The following is a 20,835-nucleotide window of genomic DNA, read 5'->3' as shown; positions in this document are numbered from 1 at the left end:
CTGTTGTGAGTCTCTCAGCTCCATGAGTCAATGAGCAGTTCTTAATGTCTCCTCTGAACTAATAATCTACGGTATTGACATTAGCATACATTCCAGGGTTACGTCTTATTCAATACTCAGTAAAGGTTCTTGTGGATTCCTGAGTGCCGGCTGCCCTGCTGGGCGCTGGGAGTACAAAAGTCACAGTAAGGCGGGATCCTTGCTCACAGGATTCTTGAATTACGCTGTTAGCTATGTGTGCGGCGTATAAAGATGACTGAGGAATGAAGAGATCACGCCAGGCTCTGTTGGCTGCGTGGAGTCATTGACAGGTGTGGATGATAAGAGTCTAATTAAGATGAAACTCTATTTTTAAAGCCGGTTCCGGTGTTAGAATAAATGCTCATTTGGAGACCTTGAGAGTATTCAAAGGTTGGGAAAGTGAAGTGAAAATGAACACAAGTCGCGCTTGCAGACCAGAGAATAGCTCAGGTCCTGCACGGTCAGCAACAAGAACGAGTCTGGAGGGGGAGTGTCAGGCGCAAACCCCATACTGGAATCTCAACCTTAACCATAGCTGGACCAATGCCAAGCAGAGCCAGGTGGGGCCCTCATCACCCCAAACCAAAACAGTGTCTCTAGGACCGGGCAGGTTATAGTTTTGTACCTAAAATCAAGATGAGCTCTCCATGATTAGCCTAGCTCAAGTCTTTGGTATCTCAAAACCAAATACCGACTTGGATCAGGTCTTGGAAACTGTAATAGAATTGCTTCTGCGACAAGAATGGCGAATGAGACTTTGTTGCAGTTCATCCCTGTGCTCAAATTACCTAAGCAAATAAATAAGTAACTAGCCTCTGGCTCTCTGCTTAGATGCCTCATCCTTCCCCATCCACCTCCCCCTGCTCCACTGGACCCTGACTTCCTCCCCCACTCCCTCTTCTGTTTTACCCTGAGGACTGGCTCCATGCGTGTCCAGTAGTATGTGGAATGCTGCTGTTCGTTCGTTCTTTCTTTCCTTCCTTCCTTCTTTCTTTCTTTCTTTCTTTCTTTCTTTCTTTCTTTCTTTCTTTCTTCTTCCTCTTCTTCCTGTTATTCTTAGTTTTTTGAGACAGTGTTTCTCTGTGTAGCTTGGCTGTCCTGGAACTCACTGTAGGCCAGGCTGACTTCGAACCCAGAGACCTACCTGCCTCTGCCTCCCCAGTGTTTGGATTAAAGGCATTCACCACCCTGCTTGGTTTTGCCACTCTTCTTGGTTTCTTGCTGTGACAAGAGCCTCTTGGCCACTTATACGACCAGAGCTAACAACTATTTAAAATCAACCTCTCTGTAGCCCATCTTTTTCTACTTTGTGGGTTCTTCTTTCTTCAACCCTTCTCCACCCTTTTCCCATCTTCTCAACCCCCTAACACTAGATAGTAGAGAAAAAAGGATAAAAAGGAAGGGGGTTCATTATCTTTAGACAACTTCCTGCTGTTTAGGGGCTGTGAGTGAGTTCCCCAGGGCATGTTTCTCTTCACCATTGGGGTATCTAATTTTTTCTTCCTCTTTCTTTTTTTTTTTTTAAGATTTATTCATTTATTATATATAAGTACACTGTAGCTGTCTTCAGACACACCAGAAGAGGGCATCAGATCTCTTTACAGATGGTTGTGAGCCACCATGTGGTTGCTGGGAATTGAACTCAGGACCTCTGGAAGAGTAGTCGGGACTCTTAACCACTGAGCCATCTCTCAAGCCCTCCTCTTTCCTCTTTGCACACAACTACTTAACAAACCATGACCAAACGCAACCAACCAATAACCAACAGCCCACCACCCCACCTACCAGGGCTCTAGCACTTATGTACCCTCTGAAAAGCCCGCAGAATCCCAAGCAATACACAATCTCAGAAACTATCTGCCGCTGGCAAAATCACACCCTTGATAGAGCGCTAGGGAATTCGTGGTCAGCTGCTGTGGACAATCGGAAGGGCTCCACATCCCCCACTAAAGTGAAAACACCCTGTGTTTTTTAAAGCAACCAAAATTCCATAAGTAACACCACACCTCTCCATCAACTTCTTAGGTTCCCCTTCTCCACATTTCCTCACAGAGCCCCCTTTTCTTAAGTCCCCCTCCTCCATTTCCTCATGGAGTCCCCCTTTCTTAGGTCCCCCTCCTCCATTTCTTCATGGAGTCCCCTTTTCTTAAGTCCCCCTCTGCCATTTCCTCATGGAGTCCCCTTTTCTTAAGTCCCCCTCTGCTATTTCTTCATGGAGCCCCCTCTTTCTTAGGTCCCCTTCTGCCATTTCCTCATGGAGTCCCCTTTTCTTAAGTCCACCTCTGCTATTTCTTCATGGAACCCCCTCTTTCTTAGGTCCCCTTCTGCCATTTCCTCATGGAGCCCCCTTTTTTAGGTCCCCCCTCCTCCATTTCCTCATGGGGTCTCCTTTTCTTAAGTCCCCCTCCTCCATTTCCTCATAGAGCCTCCTTTTCTTAGGTCCCCCTCCTCCATTTCCTTATGGAGTTCCCTTTTTTAGGTTCCCCCCTCTGCCATTTCCTCATGGAGTCCCCTTTTCTTAAGTCCCCCTCTTCCATTTCCTCATGGAGCCCCCTTTTCTTAGGTCCCCCTCTGCCATTTCCTCACAGAGACCCCTTTTCTTGCTTCTTTCTCTCCCTACTTCAGCTCCAGTAGCTTGAAAAGTGATTGAGACATTCAAAAAGGGTCTTCAGCAAAGCTGAGCAAAATTATGAAAACGTGTGAGAATCCCACAAAGGACACTAGGCCACCTCTCCGGCCTGACTTCCTGCTTTTTGTTGTTCCCAAACAGAGATTAGAATGACCTTCTTAGTAATAAATATCACCGGGTTGGAGAGATGGCTCAGCAGTTAAGAGCACTTGCTGTTCTTTCAAAGGACCCCAGTTCTGTTACCAGCATCCTTGTCTGGTGACTCCCGACCACCTATAACTCCTGCTTCAGAGAACCTGCCACTCTCTTGTGATACTCACCTGCATGTACACACACACACACACACACACACACACACACACACACACACATACACACACACACATACACACACACACACACAGAGAGAGAGAGAGAGAGAGAGAGAGAGAGAGAGAGAGAGAGAGAGAGAGAGAGAGAGATTAAAATAATTTTTTTCCTTTTCTTTTTTTCGGAGCTGGGGACTGAACCTAGGGCCTTGCGCTCGCTAGGCAAGCGCTCTACCGCTGAGCTAAATCCCCAACCCCTAAAATAATTATTTTAAATAAACAAACATCACTACCGAGCTTAGGCCCCTCCGATGGCTTCCATGAGCCCATCACACTGTGTTTCAGTCCTTCACCTGCCAGACCCTCAACCTTACATCTTCAGCCTCCTGCCTGTTCATCTCTCCGCCCCTGCTACCTGTTCACACTCACTACAGACATCTTCCCGACATCTGGTTACATTCTTGCTTCCTGATTCCCTGCTGCTTCCTAGTGGGCAGAACTCCTTTTTCTTCTGTCTTCAAGCCCCAGGTCCTACCTGAAGTTCAGCATCCTTGGGATGATTTTTCCCCCACCTTCTTCAACAAAGAAGCCCACTGAGGTGTTTGTGAATTATTTTATTCACACTTTAGGACATATCATGTATCCAAAATTGCCCAGCAGTTTACCCACTCTATTATCTGCTTATTTTGCTTTTGCTGTGATAGATTTGTGTGTCTGTGTATGTCTGTGTGTATATATAGTATATATATATGTGTGTATGTATGTGTCTGTGTGTGTGTGTGTGTGTCTGTGTATATGTGTATCTGTGTGAATCTGTGAGTGTCTGTGTGTCTGTGTGTATATGTGTGTCTATGTGTGTTTGTGTATGTGTGTGTGTCTATATATGTGTGAATCTGTGTGTTTATGTGTGTATATGTTTGTGTCCATCTGTGTGTGTATGTGTGTCTATGTATTTGTATGTGTGTGTCTGTGTGTGTGTCTGTGTGTGTGTGTGAATGTGTGGATGTATGTGTGAATGTGTATATTTGCGTCTGTGTGAATCTGTGTGTGTCTGTGTGAATCTGTGTGTCTGTGTGAATGTCTGTATATATATATATGTGAATGTGTGTGTGTATGTTTGTGTCTGTGTGAATCTGTGTGTGTCTGTGTGAATCTGTGTGTGTTTGTGTGAATGTGTGTATGTATGTGTGAATGTGTGTGTATGTTTGTACCTGTGTGAATCTGTGTGTGTTTGTGTGAATGTGTGTATGTATGTGTGAATGTGTGTGTATGTTTGTGCCTGTGTGAATCTGTGTGTGTTTGTGTGAATGTGTGTATGTATGAATGTGTGTGTATGTTTGTGTCTGTGTGAATCTGTGTGTATGTTTGTGTGCATCTGTGTGTGTGTATGTGTGTCTATGTATTTGTATGAGTGTGTCTGTATATGTGTGTGTCTGTGTGTGTCTATGTATGCTTATGTATGTGTGTATATGTATGTGTGACTCTGTGTGTAAATCTGTGTTTTGTGTGTGTCTGTGTGAATCTGTGTGTGTGTGTGAATGTATGTTTGTGTCTGTGTGAATCTGTGTGTGTCTGTGTGAATCTGTGTGTGTCTGTATGAATCTGTGTGTGTCTGTGTGAATCTGTGTGTGTCTGTATGAATCTGTGTGTGTCTGTGTGAATCTGTGTGTGTCTGTGTGAATCTGTGTGTTTATGTGTGTGTATGTGTGTCTGTGTGAATGTGTGTATCTGTGTGTGTGTTTGTGTGCACATGGAGGTCAGAGGACAAACTGGACTATCATTCCTCAGGCACTTCCCCCTTTCCACTCCTTCATTTGAGATGGAATCTCCTTCTATTGGCCTTGACCGTTGCCTGGACCTGGCTGCCTAAGGGACCTGGCTATCTCAGACTCCCTCCCCCCACCACACCCCCCAACTGCTATCGTTACAAATATGGGCCGCCAGAGCAGCCTTTAATGCAGGTTCTGCAGACTAAATTCAGGTCCTTGCCCTTGCACCGCAATGGAGGTACTGACTGAGCTGCCTCCTGGGCTGTGTGCCCGGGAGATGACAACACTGGAGGGCACAGCTCTCATGGGCAGACTGCAGCACAGAGGCTCCCGAGAGGCATAAACTCAGAGAAGGACGTGGGGCGCAGAGTGACAGTCAGCTCTGCTTAAAACAGGAAGTGGCAGCGGCGGCAGCAGCAGCAGCAGCAGCAGCAGCAGCAGCAGCAGCAGCAGCAGCAGCGGCTGATAGCTCAGTGCCTAAGCGATCACCCAGATGGCAAGGACCTGCTGAGTGACACCGGACTTCCTTCTCCCACTAGGAAACCCTCCTGGTTAATCACATTCCATTAATCTCCTGGTTTTGTTGACATTACCTAACCAACTCGGATCAAAGATTGCAGGATTGGGTTAAGTCCAAGTGGTTGCCTAGCACAGCCTTGACCTGATTCTTTATCTTTATCTTTTTCTTTTTTTCGGAGCTGGGGACCGAACCCAGGGCCTTGTGCTTGCTAGGCAAGCGCTCTACCGCTGAGCTAAATCCCCAACCCCCCCTTGACCTGATTTTTAAAGAGATTATTATTAATGTGTATTGTGTGTATCTGAGTGTGTTTATGTAGAAGTGAGTGTGGGTGCCCAAGGAGGCCAGAAGAAGTTGTCAGGTGCCCTGGAGTGACAGATTATGAGTCACTGAATGGAATGCTGAGAACCAAATTCTGGTCCTCTGCCAGAGGTAGGGGGGAAGCTCTCAATCTCTGAGCCCTGTCTCCTGTCCTTTGACCTATTTTTTTTTTCTTTTAATAGAGCTGCGTACCTCCTGGGCAGACTTTCCAACAACAGGTGAGCGATAAGTACCTCCTCTCTCCTGTTCTGCTGGATAAAGGTGAGAGCCTCCACGCCTGTCATCAGCTAACCCTTCACTTCTCTCCTCCGTTCAGGGTGATCAGGCACATCTATTTTCTTGTCACATACGTCTACACTGCTACCACTGTTGCTCACATATACATCTCTTTCTGTTGCATTTTTACTGTTATTCAAACTGTCCATTGAGGAGTGATAGAGAACTGCTTTGTTCTTGAAGTTTCTGTGGTTGTTGCATAGTACTAGGGGTTACACCCAGGGCCTCATACCTGCTAGGCAAACACTATCATTGAGCTGCACTCTGGCTTTTTGCTTTTTTTCTAAAGACTTATTTATTTATTGTACGTATGTAGGTACACTGTTACTATCTTCAGACACCAGAAGAGGGCATCGGATCCCATTACAGATGGTCGTGAGCCACCATGTGGTTGCTGGGATTTGAACTCAGGACCTCTGGAAGAGCAGTCAGTGCTCTTAACCCCTGAGCCATCCCTCCAACCCTGTCTTTTTGCCTTTTTGAGACAGGGTTTCTCTGTGTAGCCCTGGCTGTCATGGAACTCACTCTGTAGACCAGGCTGGCCTCAAACTCTCAGATATCTGATCACCTCTGCCTTCCAGATGCTGGGATTAAGGGCGTGTGGCGCCATCACATGGCTTCCGGATGGGCCATTTTTAGACAAGCGTATTTTATGACTTGCTATTCAAGCTCTTGCAAAGCCCCTTCTCCTCAAGTCTCCTTGCCGGAAAGCTTGTGAGTTTGGAAAGAGCTGACTAGAAAATACAGCTAAAGAAAGGAAGCTCAGTTGGTAGAGTGTTTTGCCTAGCGCACACAAAAATCTGGGCTCAAGCCTCAGCACCCTACAGAGTAGGTGTGGCAGCCCAAACCAGCAGTCAGAGTGAACCGAGGATCAGGAGTTCAAGGCCATCCTCAGCTATATACTGAGTTTGAGGTCAGCCTGGGACACACTGCTGTCAGTCTACAGTCCGTGTGGTAATGTCCGTGTGCAGGGAGAGTCTCCAAGTGGGGCAGAGTTGGTCTTCTCCACTTTTGGAATTTCCTGACTTTCTGATTGAGGGAGGCTGTGACCTTTGAAACTTCTCCCATCGTTTGGAAGCTTTCTCAAGGTGGACGGGCATTTCCCTCTGTTGCTTTCTAAGACAGTTGAGGTTACAGGTGGAAGGAAGTTCAAGCACCAACAGCAAACTGATTCTTGTTCAATCCCTGAAGGGCAGCAGAAGTCATCAGGCTGGTAGTGCTTCCCCTGTGCCTTTCCACATCCCTGCTGCAGCATTCTACCCTCTTCAGACCAGGAGGCCCTGAACTCCCTGCTGTCTCTCAGCACCCAGAGCCAGCTGAACACCGGTCAAAACTCCCAGAAGCCCAGGGGCCGAGGAGCCCATTTCTAAAGGACCTAAGGACATCTCATATGACCTACAGGGACAGTCACACATCAGACACTTTAGAGCCCCATTAGGGATTCTGAAACATAGATCCTGACAGGGCCGGGCTTCAGTGGAGCCTTCCATGTCCCTCAAGTTCCTAGCACAGACAACCGTTCAGGGCTGGTGGCTGCATTACCATTAGAGAAGTCAAAAAGTGTTCTTCTGAAAAGGCTACATGCTGACTAGTTCCAGTTTCATAGGCCATCTGGCATCTACTGTCCCCACTCAATCTTTCCAAAGCCGATGATCATAGGTCAAGGTCAACAAGTGTAGCTGTTCCAACAAAGCCTGCTCCACACCCCGTAAAGCCTGGGTGGTCCCCAGAACCATTTTCATATCCCATAATGCCTGGGTGGTCCTCAGAGCCATTTTCATATCCCATAATGCCTGAGAGGTCCCTAGAGCCATTTTCATATCCCATAATGCCTGGGTGGTCCCCAGAGCCATTTTCATATCCCATAATGCCTGGGTGGTCCCCAGAACCATTTTCATATCCCATAATGCATGGGTGGTCCCCAGAACCATTGCTCCATACCCCATAATGCCTGGGTGGCCCCAGAGTTACTGCTCCACACCCCATAATGCCTGGGTAGTCCCCAGAACCATTGCTCCATACCCCATAATGCCTGGGGTGGTCCCCAGAGCCATTTTCACACCCCATAATGCCTGGGTGGCCCCAGAGCCATTTTCATATCCCATAATGCCTGGGGTGGTCCCCAGAGTTACTGCTTCATACTCTATAATGCCTGGGTGGTCCCCAGAGTTGTTTTTTCATAGGTTCTCTCTTGTTTCTGCCACTGTGCCACACACTCCAGACTGGCTGGTCTGAGGGTCTCAAGTGATTCTCCTGCTTCGGTCTCCTCTTGCCCATAGGAGTGCTGGGATCACACACAGCATGTGGCCTTATGCTTATAACCTTAACCTACGAGTCGATCGACAGCAGGCAAAGAGGTAAGCAAGAGAATGTTCATGGGCACAGTGGCATCCATCTGTAATCTCAGCACTCAAGAGGTGGAGGCAGGAGGATTGCCAGGAGTTTGAAAACTCAGTCTGGGCTTGCAGTTTGTTTCTCGTCCTGGTAGTGCCAGCTGTCTCCTCCCTTGTATGTAAAACTCATTACCACATTGATGAGACCAGATGCCGAGGACCCCATGCCCTCGGAAGAGCCCCCGGTCCAGAGAGGATAAAGCCTGGTGTTTCCTGAGTTTTGTAGATCACACTGTCCCTTGCTCTGTGGGGGCCAGGTCAGCGGGCATCAGTGAGGTGTTCTCTGTTGCAATTCTGTCCTGCGGCTATCTAAGAACTCTAGACCAGACCTCACCAGCATTTCACAACCTGACAGACCTCGGCTCAGAAATCAACATCTACCTTTTTCCTCCTCCTTTGAGCCTCGTCTCGAATACCGGGATGACCTTGAACTTCTGATCTTCTCTCTCCCCTTCCCACACGCTGAGATTACAGGCCTGCGTTAACATGACCAGCTGTGTGGTGCTCAGGATGAAACCCAGGGGCTCGTAGGTGGTAAGCAGGAACTCTACCGACTGAAGTATAGATCCAGTTTGCTCTATCTCTGTCTGTCTGTCTCTCCCTCTCTCACACACACACAAACACACACATGCACACCACCAGGCTCTCTCTATGTAGCCCGGCTGGCCCTGCACCTGTCACATTCAATGTTTTCAAGCAGGGTTGACCACCCGCATCCTACAGCATGATACTCTCCTTGAAGTAGGAATTTCAGATGCAGCTAGGAAGCACTGAGGCCCTTAACAACCTTTCCCTCGGGGTTGGGGATTTAGCTCAGTGGTAGAGCGCTTGCCTAGCAAGCACAAGGCCCTGGGTTCGGTCCCCAGCTCTGAAAAAAAAAGAAAAAAAAAAAAAGAAAGAAACAACCTTTCCCTCTTGGTGAAGTGGTGCAGGGTAAAGCTCCACTCCAACAGGCTGAAGGGCAACAGCTTTCTGTTGGACGCCTTCACTTCCGAAGTAGGTTGAAAGGGTTAATCCACTTCCAGGAGAACCATACAAAAATGTGTTTCCACACAACCTACAGGTTCCCAAGCTGTTTTTAAAAGGTGATAATCAGCAGACCTCGGTGTCACCTAAAGTCTCCTTACTTGGGATGCACTAATCAGATGAGAAGCTTCCGTGGTGCCACAGAAAAATTAGCACAGCTGCGTGGAAGGCGTCTCTGGCCTCGGAAACTCAGGCCAGCAAGCTTCTGGCAGCCCACCCAGGCTGGGATGTGGATTCTGTGATGTTTAGACAAGACCAGGAAAGAGCGGAGACTCTGAGGCTTACTGGGAAACTTACACCAGCGCAAGAGTCTGAAGTGGAATTTATTTATTTTATGTACACTGTCACTCTCTTCAGACACACCAGAAGAGGGCATCGGATTCCATTACAGATGGTTATGAGACACCATGTGGTTGCTGGGAATTGAACTCAAGACCTCCGGAAGAGCAGTCAGTGCTCTTAACCTCTGAGCCATGTCTCCAGCCCTGGGCTTATCTTTCAAAAGCAGCCCTCTCAGGTTTACCTGGTGGTCTCAGATCAGAGCTAGATACTGTGTTCGGCTGTGATCCCCCTCCAGCCCCAAGTAAGATTAGCATTTGGAAGTGTGTGTGTTTCCATACAGACGTGTACACATGTATATACGGATGTGTATGAAAGTGTGTGTGGAGGCCAGAGGTCAACATTAGGTGTCTTCCTTGGCTATGCTCCACATAGTCTGGGATTAACTTGTTTGACTAGACTAACGGCCATCCAGCCCTGGGACCCTCCCATCTCTACCTTCCAAGTACAGAGATCATAGGGGCTGAGGATCTGCACTCAAGTCCTCAAGCCTTCACAGACCCATGTCTCCAGCCCGTTGTTTTGTTTTCGACTGTTCCTGTGTTTGTGTATACAGGTACTGAGAAGGGGGGTATATATGCATATGTGTGTGCATGCAGGTGGAGGAGTGGGTATATTTGTACACGTGTGTGCATGTACTTGGAGGCCAGAGGACATACCTCAGGTTTCATTCTCAGAAGCCTTCCTCCCTGTTTTATAATACAAGTTTCTTCACCGACCTGGAGCTTTCCAAGTAGGCTAGGCTGGCTGGTCAGGAGTGCCATCTTATCTCCACCTTCCCACCCCCCAGTGCTGGATCACGGGTGCAGAGCACCATGCCTATTTTTTTATGTTTGGTGCTGGGGGATCAAACCCAGGTCCTCATAGTCTCAAGGCAAGCACTTTGACCACTGAACCGTCTTTCCCTGAGTCGTCTTCCAGCCATTCTTGCTCCACCAGTGGGGTCTTCACACTGTAGTTTCCCTGGAAGCTGGAAAGGAGAGCCTGCTAGCTCTGTCTCTGTGTCTGTATCTGTCTCTGTCTCTGTTTCTGTCTCTCTCTGTCTCTGTCTCTGTCTCTTTCTCTCTCTGTCTCTGTCTCTCTGTCTCTATCTCTCTGTCTCTCTGTCTCTGTCTCTCTGTCTCTATCTCTCTGTCTCTCTCTGTCTCTGTCTCTCTGTCTCTGTCTCTCTGTCTCTCTGTCTCTCTCTGTCTCTGTCTCTCTGTCTCTGTCTCTCTGTCTCTCTGTCTCTGCCTCTGTCTCTCTGTCTCTCTGTCTCTGTTTCTGTCTCTGTCTCTCTCTGTCTCTCTCTGTCTCTCTCTGTCTCTCTCTGTCTCTCTCTCTCTCTCACATTGTGTCTCCTGGATTTAGGAGGATGCCTTAGCTTCCAGAAGCTGGAGCACTAGGTGCATGACTCAAACCCAAGATCCTCACAGTCACATTCCCACAGGTAACACTGCCGTGACACTGCCTATGACAGCGCTGCCCATGGTGCAGGGCAGATACCCATGTGTTTCTCCGGTGTTCTCATTACCAAGCAGAGTAATTGAAGTTGACAAGAGAAACATTTATTAAACTGCTGTTGCCACCAAGCCGGGGATGACCACTGATTTTTTTTTTCCTGCATGACCTCAGACCCTGAAACCTTAGCCCAGTATCAAACTTATTTTTCCATGCAAGACATTTTCTCTCTCTCGTGAATTCGAATACACAATTCAGCTCTCTAGTCTGCAATCTTTAACACTATAAATGTTTGAGTAACAGGACCCCAAATTAGTCTTGGCCCTCTAGTCTATGAAACCTAATAGCTCATGAAATCTGAATGGGAAATTTTAAACCTAAACTTCTTTTTAAAAAAATTGGTGTATGTGTGTCTCACACTCGTGTGCATGGGTGCATGTGGATATGTGTGTGAGTGTTAGTGACCAAGAGAGTCAGAAGAGGGCTCTGGATTCCCAGGAGCTGAAGACTGATGTGAGCTCTGGGAACCAAACTCTGATCCTTTGCAAGAACAACGTGTTCCTAACCACTGAACCACCTTCGGGTTCTCAGCAAGAGCAGCAGGTGTTCTTAACTGCTGAGCCACCTCTTCATGCCTGATTGTTTTTAATTTACAAAGTGATGTCTACTCACTTAAGAGATGAAACAAGAAGTCAGCCACACTGCCATGCCATATGCCACAGAATGTGGTGTGCGGGACCATAATCTGGGGCAAATATTCTCAGTCATTAAAGTATAAACAATACCCCAAAGAGATAAGGAGACGACTCAGTGGGTAAAGCACCTGCTACCCAAGCAAAAACCCCCAAGACCTATATAGGCTGAGCACAGGGTCACTACATGTCTGTAGTGTCTAGGCAGGCAGAGACAGGAGGATTCCAGGGACTCACTGACCAGCCATCTTGGCCCATCTGTGAACTCCAGATTCAGTAAAAGACCTTGTCTTGGAATGTAAGGTGGTGTTCTATGGAGGAGAGCACTGGACACCAACTTTTGCCCTCTACGAGTGCATGCACAGATGTGCACCCATACCCATGTGTGGATACATGTACGACACACTCCCATACATTCAGTAAAATAAATGAAACAAAAAAAAAAAACAAAAAACAAAAAGAAGCACGTGAAGGCCAGCATGCTGGGAAATGTCTCGGTGAGTAAAGGCACTCTCTGCCGAGCTTGATGACCCAACCAAGCTCCATCCAAGGAACCCAGATGGCGGGAGAAAACCAACTCCTAACAGTTGTTCTCATACCAGCCCACTCGCACCGTGGCACGTGTAAGTGTGCACACATGCAGAGAACAACAGCTGCAAGTTTTAAAAGCATACCAATTAAACGGAAACAAATCCAGAGAAAAATATTCACAGTCACCACCTGCTACTTTCTCCAAGTCAACGAGGCCGAAAGCACGGGGTGCGCTGCCCGGTAGCCGTCCACAAATCCATGGGTCAAGCATCAATACCATAAAACAGCAAATAACATTTAATGGCTTGACTGCCACACTGGGGGCTGTGCACAGAGGATCATACTTACCCCATCGACAAGAATCCAAGCTGGGTGTTACCTACACCCGGTTCACAGTTAAGACAGCTTAAGCGAGCATGCACACACAGCTAGTAACTTGCAGGGCTGAGCTGGGGAAGCAAGGCTGTGGGACCCTAGAGCAGGGCTTCTCTGCAGGGGGTACTGCAGGGTCTCAATTGTACTGCAGGGTCACTAGTGTTGCCCGCCAAATCTCCAGACCTTTCAGAGTGCCAGGGGGAGCTGGGGTGAAAGTACACATTACCCCTACTGAGAACCCCTGCTCTGAGGCATTCAATGAGATTTCCTCCCCAACGTAGTTTTCTAATGGGTTCTCTATTTACTTTCCCCCCTATAGTTTTCATTTAAAAGTATCGCTGTATCCTACGGCTTACATCTGTAACCCCAGCCCTTAAGAGGCTGAGAAGGAAGGTGGTTGTGGGTTCGATGCCAGCCCGCACCACGTAGTAAGTAGGAGAGGATCTTAAAAAAACAAAACCAGAAACCAAAAAACCCAACCTCCTCTAAATATCGAATTCTCATAGTGGCGTATGTTTATTGTAGCAGATGTAAGAACATACAGTAATCCTGTCTTCCACACAGATAAGCCACATCTCTATCTGGCTACTCTGGGCTGTTTGCAGTTTGTACGAGTTACCTCAGCAAGCTGCCTTATTTTCCCGTGGCTCTACTCTGTGTGACTATAGGCAACAATTCTTGGCGGACAGTCTGGGCACCTCTTACACCTTCCAGGGCGGGTTTCTGAAGGAGGGGAGTGTGAAATGCACCGTGAACGTGTGACTGTAACCTGTTCTGTGTCTAAGGAGGCACTTAGGCCGGTCACACAAAGACACTGGATAGAATGTCAGGCGAGGAGCTGCCCTGACCTTGCCTTGAGGGCCGGCGAAGGGCCCAGGCGGACTGTCACGGCTTTAGGAAAAGAAGAGAGCAAAGTACCAGGTCTAAGTTTCGAAGAGTAGTACTGATCCTAGCCAGTCCCCAGCGGGGAGGCTGTAGGCTAATGCGCTTGGTCTTTTAGTAAAAACGTGGTCTTCTGCTCCTCCACAGCTACAGTGGCAGAGCCTCAGGCAAGAGAAGGACTCTGGGGGAAACCACACTCCTTTCCTGGAAGGACACCTTCCCCCTCACTTCAACTCTCTTCCACAGCCCAAGAGACACTGCCTCTTCTCTACAAGTCTTAGAGGAATTCTGGGCATAGAGCTAGCTGGAAACTAAGTGAAGGAAGAGACATTTCTTCTCTGGAAGCTGAGAAGGAAAAAGCTTTTCTGTTCCGTGAGGTGAAGCTGATGAAGGCTGTGGAGGAAGAAGTACAAGGCTCCAGGGACCTTGAGCTGGGGTGCTGCCTCTCTGCCTAGGCCACAGATTCAAGGAGGAACCTTCAGAAGGGTTCCTATGGCCAGCTGCTAACAGTCTCACTTTAAAACCCATCTCTCCCTTACAAGGGGGGAAGGAAGCTCTGACAGTGTACCTTAGAATCTGGGCGAGAGCCCTGCTTCTGTGCTTTGGCAACCTTTTGCCTCAGAAAGGAAACTCAACAAGTCCTTTTCATAACCCACCAAGCCAATACTCAGTGCAGGGTACATGGTCGACTGAGCTTTGGTCAGACAGCGACTGCTGGGATCCTTGGGCGAATGCACGCATGTATGAACATATAGGTCCAGAAACGTACTGATGATATGCATAGATGCATGAAGGGTTGGATGGAAGCATGGGTGGATATGTAGTCCAATGTATGGATAGATGGATGCATGAATAGATGGATGGAGAGATGACCACGTGGGTGGATGGTATGTATGTATGTATGTACGCATGCATGCATGCATGGACGGATGGACGGATGGACGGACGGACGGATGGAGTGATTACTGTTTTGCCTTCAGGCCCACCTTCCAGCAATTCCCCAAGAAAGGGTCTGGAGAATCTCTGAACTTCCACCCTGGCTGGCATCCCCACACAGCCAACGCTTACCTTGTGCTGTTTCCACGTTGCCCCCAGCGGCTTCACCTCGTGCTTGCCATGCCTGCCTTCCTCTAGGCACATGTAGCACACCGGGCTCCGACAGCTCACGCAGTACATGCTGTAGTTCTCCATCTCGTGCTCCGGGCACGTGGGGAACTTTCGAGGCACGGGGGCCCCGGCACCCCCTGGGCTCCTGCATCCTCCTGCGCTGGAGGCGGTGGAAGTACCGACTGAAGCAGAGGTAGCCTCTGGGGGTGCGGGCGGCGGCGGCGGCTGAACTAGCCGATGCTTAGCGAAGGGGCCCCGGGACGGGTGGCACTTGAGCTGGCAGGTGGCGCAATAGAGCACGTCGCATTGCTCGCAGAGAGTGGCTGCCGGCTCCGGTGGGGTGCGGTCGCACAGCTGGCAGATGGCCACCGCCGGGGCTGCAGATGCCCCCGCAGCAACCCCACGGCCCTGCTGGTACCGCTGCACGATGCCCTCCAGTAGCCGGTTGCGCTGGAAGCCTCGCAGGCCGCGGTGATCCAGGGAGGCGCTGCGGTGGCACTGCGGGCAGGTGATGGAGCTGGAGGACGAGCAGAGCGAGGAGCAGGCGGCGCCTCGGGCCGCGGCGGCAGATGAACCCGGAGGCGCAGGCACCATGGGCAGCACGCGGACTCCATTGGGGGACTTGAGGCTGGGGGTGTAGGAGCCATAGCCGCTGTCAGTCTCGCTATACAAGCTCAGCTTGTCCGCGTGGTCTCCGCCACCGGCCGCCCCGCCGCCCAGGCCTCCGGCTGTACTAGCTCCGGCGCCTCCGCAGGTCGCGCCGGCCGCTGCATCCTGATCCGGAGGGGGCGCGGCGGCGGCGGCGGCGGCACCCCGCGAAAGAAGGAGCGGCGGGGGCAGGTGCTGCTCGCCGTCCGGGGTCTGAACCGCGATGGTGCGGGCGCACGGCAAGCAGACATTGTGAGAACAGGGCAGGATGATGGGCTCCCGGAACAGGGATCCGCACACTGGGCACTTCAGCTCCTCCTCCATCGCCGCGCCCGCGGCCAGAGCCGCTCGGGACCAGCCAAGGATGGTCAAAGCTCCGAAGACAAGCGCAGCTGGGCAGGCGATGTCAGCGCTCTTGAGTCAGGAGGCGGGGGTATTACACGGGCATGCTGTCTTCACCCGAGGGTGGCACGCCCCCTCTCTGTCCTCAGGCCACCGCCCTAAGACGCTTGGCCGCCAGAGAAAGGAGGGGTCCTCACCTCCTGAGGGCGAGGCTCCCTCACCAGAGGCGGCCGTATGAAGGTGGCCAGCAGCCCTCGCAGTGGCCTCCGAGGTTGTCCAGGTGGTGAATAGGCAGCAGCAGCGCCGTCAGGGGTACCTCGTGCCTCCACTCTACGAAGGACCAGTGACTCGCTGCTGTGAGCCAGCAAGGCTACTGAGCCGGGCTCCGCAGCGCCGCTGCCCCGAGTCTTCCTTCTGCGAGCGCCCCGCCCCTAACCAGCTCTTGGCCAGTGCGGGAGCAGCGGGGCCAGGGCTGGTTCAGCACCACCAGACGGCGGACAGCGCCCGCGAGCGGATGGGCAGGGAATCCGCGCCCGCACCCCAGGCGCATCCCCCGCCAGGCTGTTGTGCCACCACGGCCACCTCGGCATCCCCCGGCCCGGAGACCGTCGCCGTCCTGCTGCTCGGGCCGCTGCTTTCGGAGCTGCCTCCTCACAGGCCCGTATTGAGCAGCGTCCCGGGCTCGCCTCGCCGGCTCCGGTTCCTGCGGTTCCCCTGACCTTGGCCGCGCCACGCTGCAGCGGCGGGGGTGGGGGGGTGGTGAACACCCGCTGGCTCGGGAATCCCCTCCCGGTCCCGCCGCCTCCCGCGCCCGCCCGCCGCGCCGCGCCGCGCCGCGCGCCCAGGAGTTGTAATTTCCAGAGCGAGAGTAACGGGGCGGGGGGCGGGGAGCCAGGCGTCAGCTCAGCGAATGAGGGCTCGCCTCTCGCGGCTGGCAGTCAGGGGCGGGTCGGAGGGCTTCGTGGGGAGGATCATTGTGGAGAGCTGCTCCGATTCGGATGGAGTCTGCACGGTGAATTAGCCCGGCGCCCCGCCCCGCTTGCCAGAGCATCCCTGGCCAGCTCCTGCCCTGCCCACTCCCGCCACCATGAAAGCGTAAACAGCGGTCCCTAAAAGGCCAGTCGCTTGGAAAAGGCCCCCCAGCACAGCGCGACAGTCGCTACCTAAATCTATTTCCCCCGCAAAAAGCTTTCAAGGCACAAAATGTCGGACAGCCTCGCGCCAAAGGGCGAGGTTTCATTTACGCATCGTTCCACAAGCCTTTTTTGTCTCCTCGGTTCTACCCGGGCTAGTCGTGGACGATGAGGCCCAGAGCGGCGAGGACTTGGCGAGGACACCGTGAAGGTTGCCAAATACAACCTCCCCGGGCTGCTCGGGGCTGGGGAGAGGCAGGAGGCCGCGAGCAGGTGTTCGCTTTATGAATGGGAGCTTCCTGCAACGTCGCCGCCCGCGCGCCTGGCTGCCGGGCTCTTCCCGCCGTCTGCCCGGCTGTTCCGCACCGGGGTAGTGCGGGCTGCCCAGAGAAGGGAAGGGTGTGCTGAGCATGGAGCTAAGGTCGGGCCGGGGACGGGAAGAGCGCGCTGGGGAGGGAAGAGCGCGTGGAGCGAAATGCGCGCCACGCGGCCCTCTCTTCCTCTGCGATCCACGCCGATTCGGAACAGACAAGGAAATTGTCGATTTAAAAAGGATGTGTCAGCCAGCATGCTGGCTCGTGCTTGTAATTCTAGCACTTGGGAGGCCGATGTAGAAGGATTGTTATGAGTTAGAGGCCAGCTTGGGCTACATAGTAATTTCCAAGCTAGTCTGGGTGTTTCATAGCAAGACTCAGCCGGACGAAAACAAAAACAGCAATCGTGGCGCAGACTCCTGTTGAAGGAATGCAGGGCCCCAGCCGCTGCCAGCATTTGGAAAGTCAGCAGGAGAGAATGAAGCCAGAGATTAATGAGGCACCTGCCTTGGTCTGGCTCGTTCCCTAAGGGATACAACCTCTGGTGGGAGGGAGTTCGCCAGGAAAGTCACGGCAAAGCGCCCCAGTGAAGCCCATATCTTTACATGACTCCCCGGGGTCCTGCAGCTTGCTTCCACCGGCCTAGTCCAGAAACTACTATGACAACACCGTAACAACACACATGTGATCTGGCCAAATTGTTACGGTAAGTGATGTGGACTACTTTCTAAGCATCTCAGGTCAACTGAATAGCTTACGGAAGCCTGGCTCCACGTTTAACTGCTGCTAAACCGCAGCCATCAAATGAGCCCCACCACCGTTGTTCTTCAGGAAGCAGTGCTGTGTCCAGGGCGGAGATGAAGGCAGCGCTTCAGTTACCTGGTCCTGCCCACAATACATTGAAAAAGAAAATCTTCAGAAAGTCACTATTGAACCCGAGGTCTAGGCGAGCCATAGCTTGGGTTACTGAAAGCTCTTCAAGAAGTTGGAAGGTGGGCTGGAGAGATGGCTCAGCGGTTAAGAGCACTGACTGCTCTTCCAGAGGTCCTGAGTTCAATTCCCAGCATCCACATGGTGGCTCATAACCATCTGAAATGGGATCTCTTCTGGTGTGTCTGAGGACAGCTACAGTGTAGTGATAGAGTTAATTAAAAAAGAAGAAGCAGGTGGTGCAGGTCTTTAAGCATCAGGAGTCAAAGGTCAGAGGCATCAGAGGCAGTTGGAGACCAGCCTGGTCTGTAGAAAAGTCCTAGGAGAGCCAGGGCTCAACAGAGAAACCCTGTCTGAAGTAAGTAAATAAATAAATCCTTTCTGCTGGACCCAGCTCAGCCCCGCCCCTGGGACCAGCTGGATGTTAGACCTCTCTCTTTTTTTTTTTTTTCCTTCGGAGCTGGGGATCGAACCCAGGGCCTTGTGCTTGCTAGGCAAGCGCTCTACCACTGAGCTAAATCCCCAGCCCCGAAGTTAGACCTCTTAAAAGGTTCATGATTCTCATTTTCAGACAAAGACAGCCTGCTTAGGCTTGGTCAGGGTGGCCCTTCTAGCCAAGTATGTGTCTCTCTGCACAAGCAAGACATGCCGTGACACTACTCCTAGCTTGGCATACAGAAAGCAGCATACAGGTAAAAGTCTCAGGATTTGGAAAGCTGCAATGAGAAGACAGTCTGGGCCACAGAGTGAGACCCTGGCTCCACAAACAAACAAACAAACAAACAAAACACAATGACAAGCCGTAAAGAAGCAAGCAAACCTTCTTTCTTGCTTTCCATCAAAGCATCTCGCCTGTCCTCAGTTCCCACCACTCAGTTCTGTAGCTGAAGTTGGCTCAGCTGTGTGAAAGTCTGGGACCTAAGCTATGTCTAGTGGAGGACAGGCTTCCTGTGAGGCACTATTCCAGGCAGCTCTGGTGCTTCTCACACAGAGCGGTAGTCAGTACTGATCGTCACCACTGTCTATTAAAGGTCCTGTCTGATGCAGCGGCACCAGAGGTACACACAGTGCACTTTAGGGGCTAATGAGAGGAGCCCTTGCTGAGTGAGCCTAGCTCCCTGAGTTTGAGCCTTAGAATCCAGGGAAAGGTGGGCAGAGGAATCCAGCTCTACAAGGTTGTCTTCTTATTCCCACGAAAGTGTTTACACACACACATACACACATATATACAAATACACAAACACATGCATACATACATACACAGATACATACAAATTCACACAGACACATGCATACACACATACATATACACACATACACAGATACACACAGACTCATACTCAGACACATGCATACACACATACATACACAGATACACACACATACAGATACACACACATACATACGCACATACACAGATACACATAGACACAAACACAGACACATACATACACACATATACAGATTCACACACAGATACACATAGACACAAACACAAACACAGACACATACATACACACATATACAGATTCACACACAGAGACACACACATACACAGATACACACACACATATACAGATACACACACAGACACATACATACACAGATACACACAGACTCACACTCAGACACATGCATACACACATACTTACACAGATACACACACACATACACACATACAAACACAGATACACACAGACACACATACAAACACAGACACACAGACAAACACAGATACACAGATACACACACACACACACACACACACACACACACACACAGTTAAGAGCATTTGCTACTTTTGCAGGTGATGTGGGTTCAGTTCCCAGCACCGAGGCTCAATTCTGCTGAAGAGCACTGACTGCTCTTCCAGAGGTCCTGAGTTCAATTCCCAGCAACCACATGGTGGCTCACAACCATCTGTAATGGGATCTAATGCCCTCTTCTGGTGTATCTGAAGACGGCTACAGTGTACTCACATACATAAAATAAATAAATAAATATTGAGAGAGAGAGAGAGAGAGAGAGAGAGAGAAAGCGCAACAGACATCTTTTCCAAATAACAGACTCCAGTGAATAAGTTTACAGTCTAGCCACCCACCTCTAAACATTGTTGACTAGTGCCTAAGGACCTTATTTTAAGAATTTTAAATTCCAATCACGCGCATGCCTGTGTGCCTGTGCCTGCCTGAATACAGTTGCTTGTAGATGCCAGCCACTATACTTACTGGAGTCCATTGGATCCCCTGGAGCTGGAGTTATAGGAAGTCGCCAGCTGCCTGCAGGGGGTGCTGGGAACTAAACCCAAGTCCTTACAAGAATAGACACACTCCTTCTTATTGCTATTCCGTTCTTGGTTGGTTGGTTTTAGGTTTTGGATTTCTTTGAGACAATGTTTCTCTTCAAAGCCCTGAATGTCCTGGAATTCACTCTGTAGACTAGGGTGGTCTCAAACTCACAGAGATCTACCTTCCTCTGCCTCTGAATGCTGGGATTGGTGAGTAGACACAACTCTTTTGGTTCTTTTTTTTCGGAGCTGGGGACGGAACCCAGGGCCTTGTGCTTCCTAGGTAAGCGCTCTACCACTGAGCTAAATCCCCAGCCCCGGTAGACACAACTCTTAACCACTGAGCCATCTCTCCAGCCCCAAGATCCATATTTTAATTTTGCGTATGGGTGTGCATATTGTGCGATCTGTCGCAGAGTGTGCTCACAGAGACAGAGATTAACTCAGGTATCTTCTTCAGTTGTTCTTTGCCTTGATCTTTCTTTCTTTGTTTGTTTCTTTTTTCTTTCTTTTTCTTTCTTTTTCTGATAAGATCGGTCACCAGCATCAGTTGGC

General features: G+C 50.4%; 1 protein-coding gene and 1 non-coding gene across 5 annotated transcripts in view; both read right to left on the bottom strand.

Annotated features, from left to right (window-relative positions):
- The window catches only part of Trim67 (tripartite motif-containing 67), a 43,434-nt gene extending 25,465 nt beyond the window's left edge, over positions 1 to 17,969 (bottom strand). For 3 of the 4 annotated variants that reach the window (XM_017601304.3, XM_063278073.1, XM_063278074.1), the window contains exon 1: positions 14,588 to 17,969. In XM_017601304.3, the coding sequence (XP_017456793.1) occupies positions 14,588 to 15,598 (1,011 nt within the window). In that variant the 5' untranslated portion in view covers positions 15,599 to 17,969. The remainder of the gene's footprint in view (positions 1 to 14,587) is intronic. The other variant, NM_001135715.1, reaches the window with a different exon arrangement.
- A 476-nt stretch (positions 17,970 to 18,445) lies between these two features.
- On the bottom strand, positions 18,446 to 18,526 carry Trnaa-agc43 (transfer RNA alanine (anticodon AGC) 43). The gene has a single exon. It is a non-coding gene; the product is annotated as a tRNA-Ala (tRNA).
- Between the last annotated feature and the right edge of the window lie 2,309 nt (positions 18,527 to 20,835).

The sequence above is a fragment of the Rattus norvegicus genome, chromosome 19 (genome assembly GCF_036323735.1).
Source record: "Rattus norvegicus strain BN/NHsdMcwi chromosome 19, GRCr8, whole genome shotgun sequence".
Taxonomy (NCBI): Eukaryota; Metazoa; Chordata; class Mammalia; order Rodentia; family Muridae; genus Rattus; species Rattus norvegicus.
Note: the sequence above shows the minus strand (reverse complement) of the source record. Positions and strands in the feature narration are given on the sequence as shown.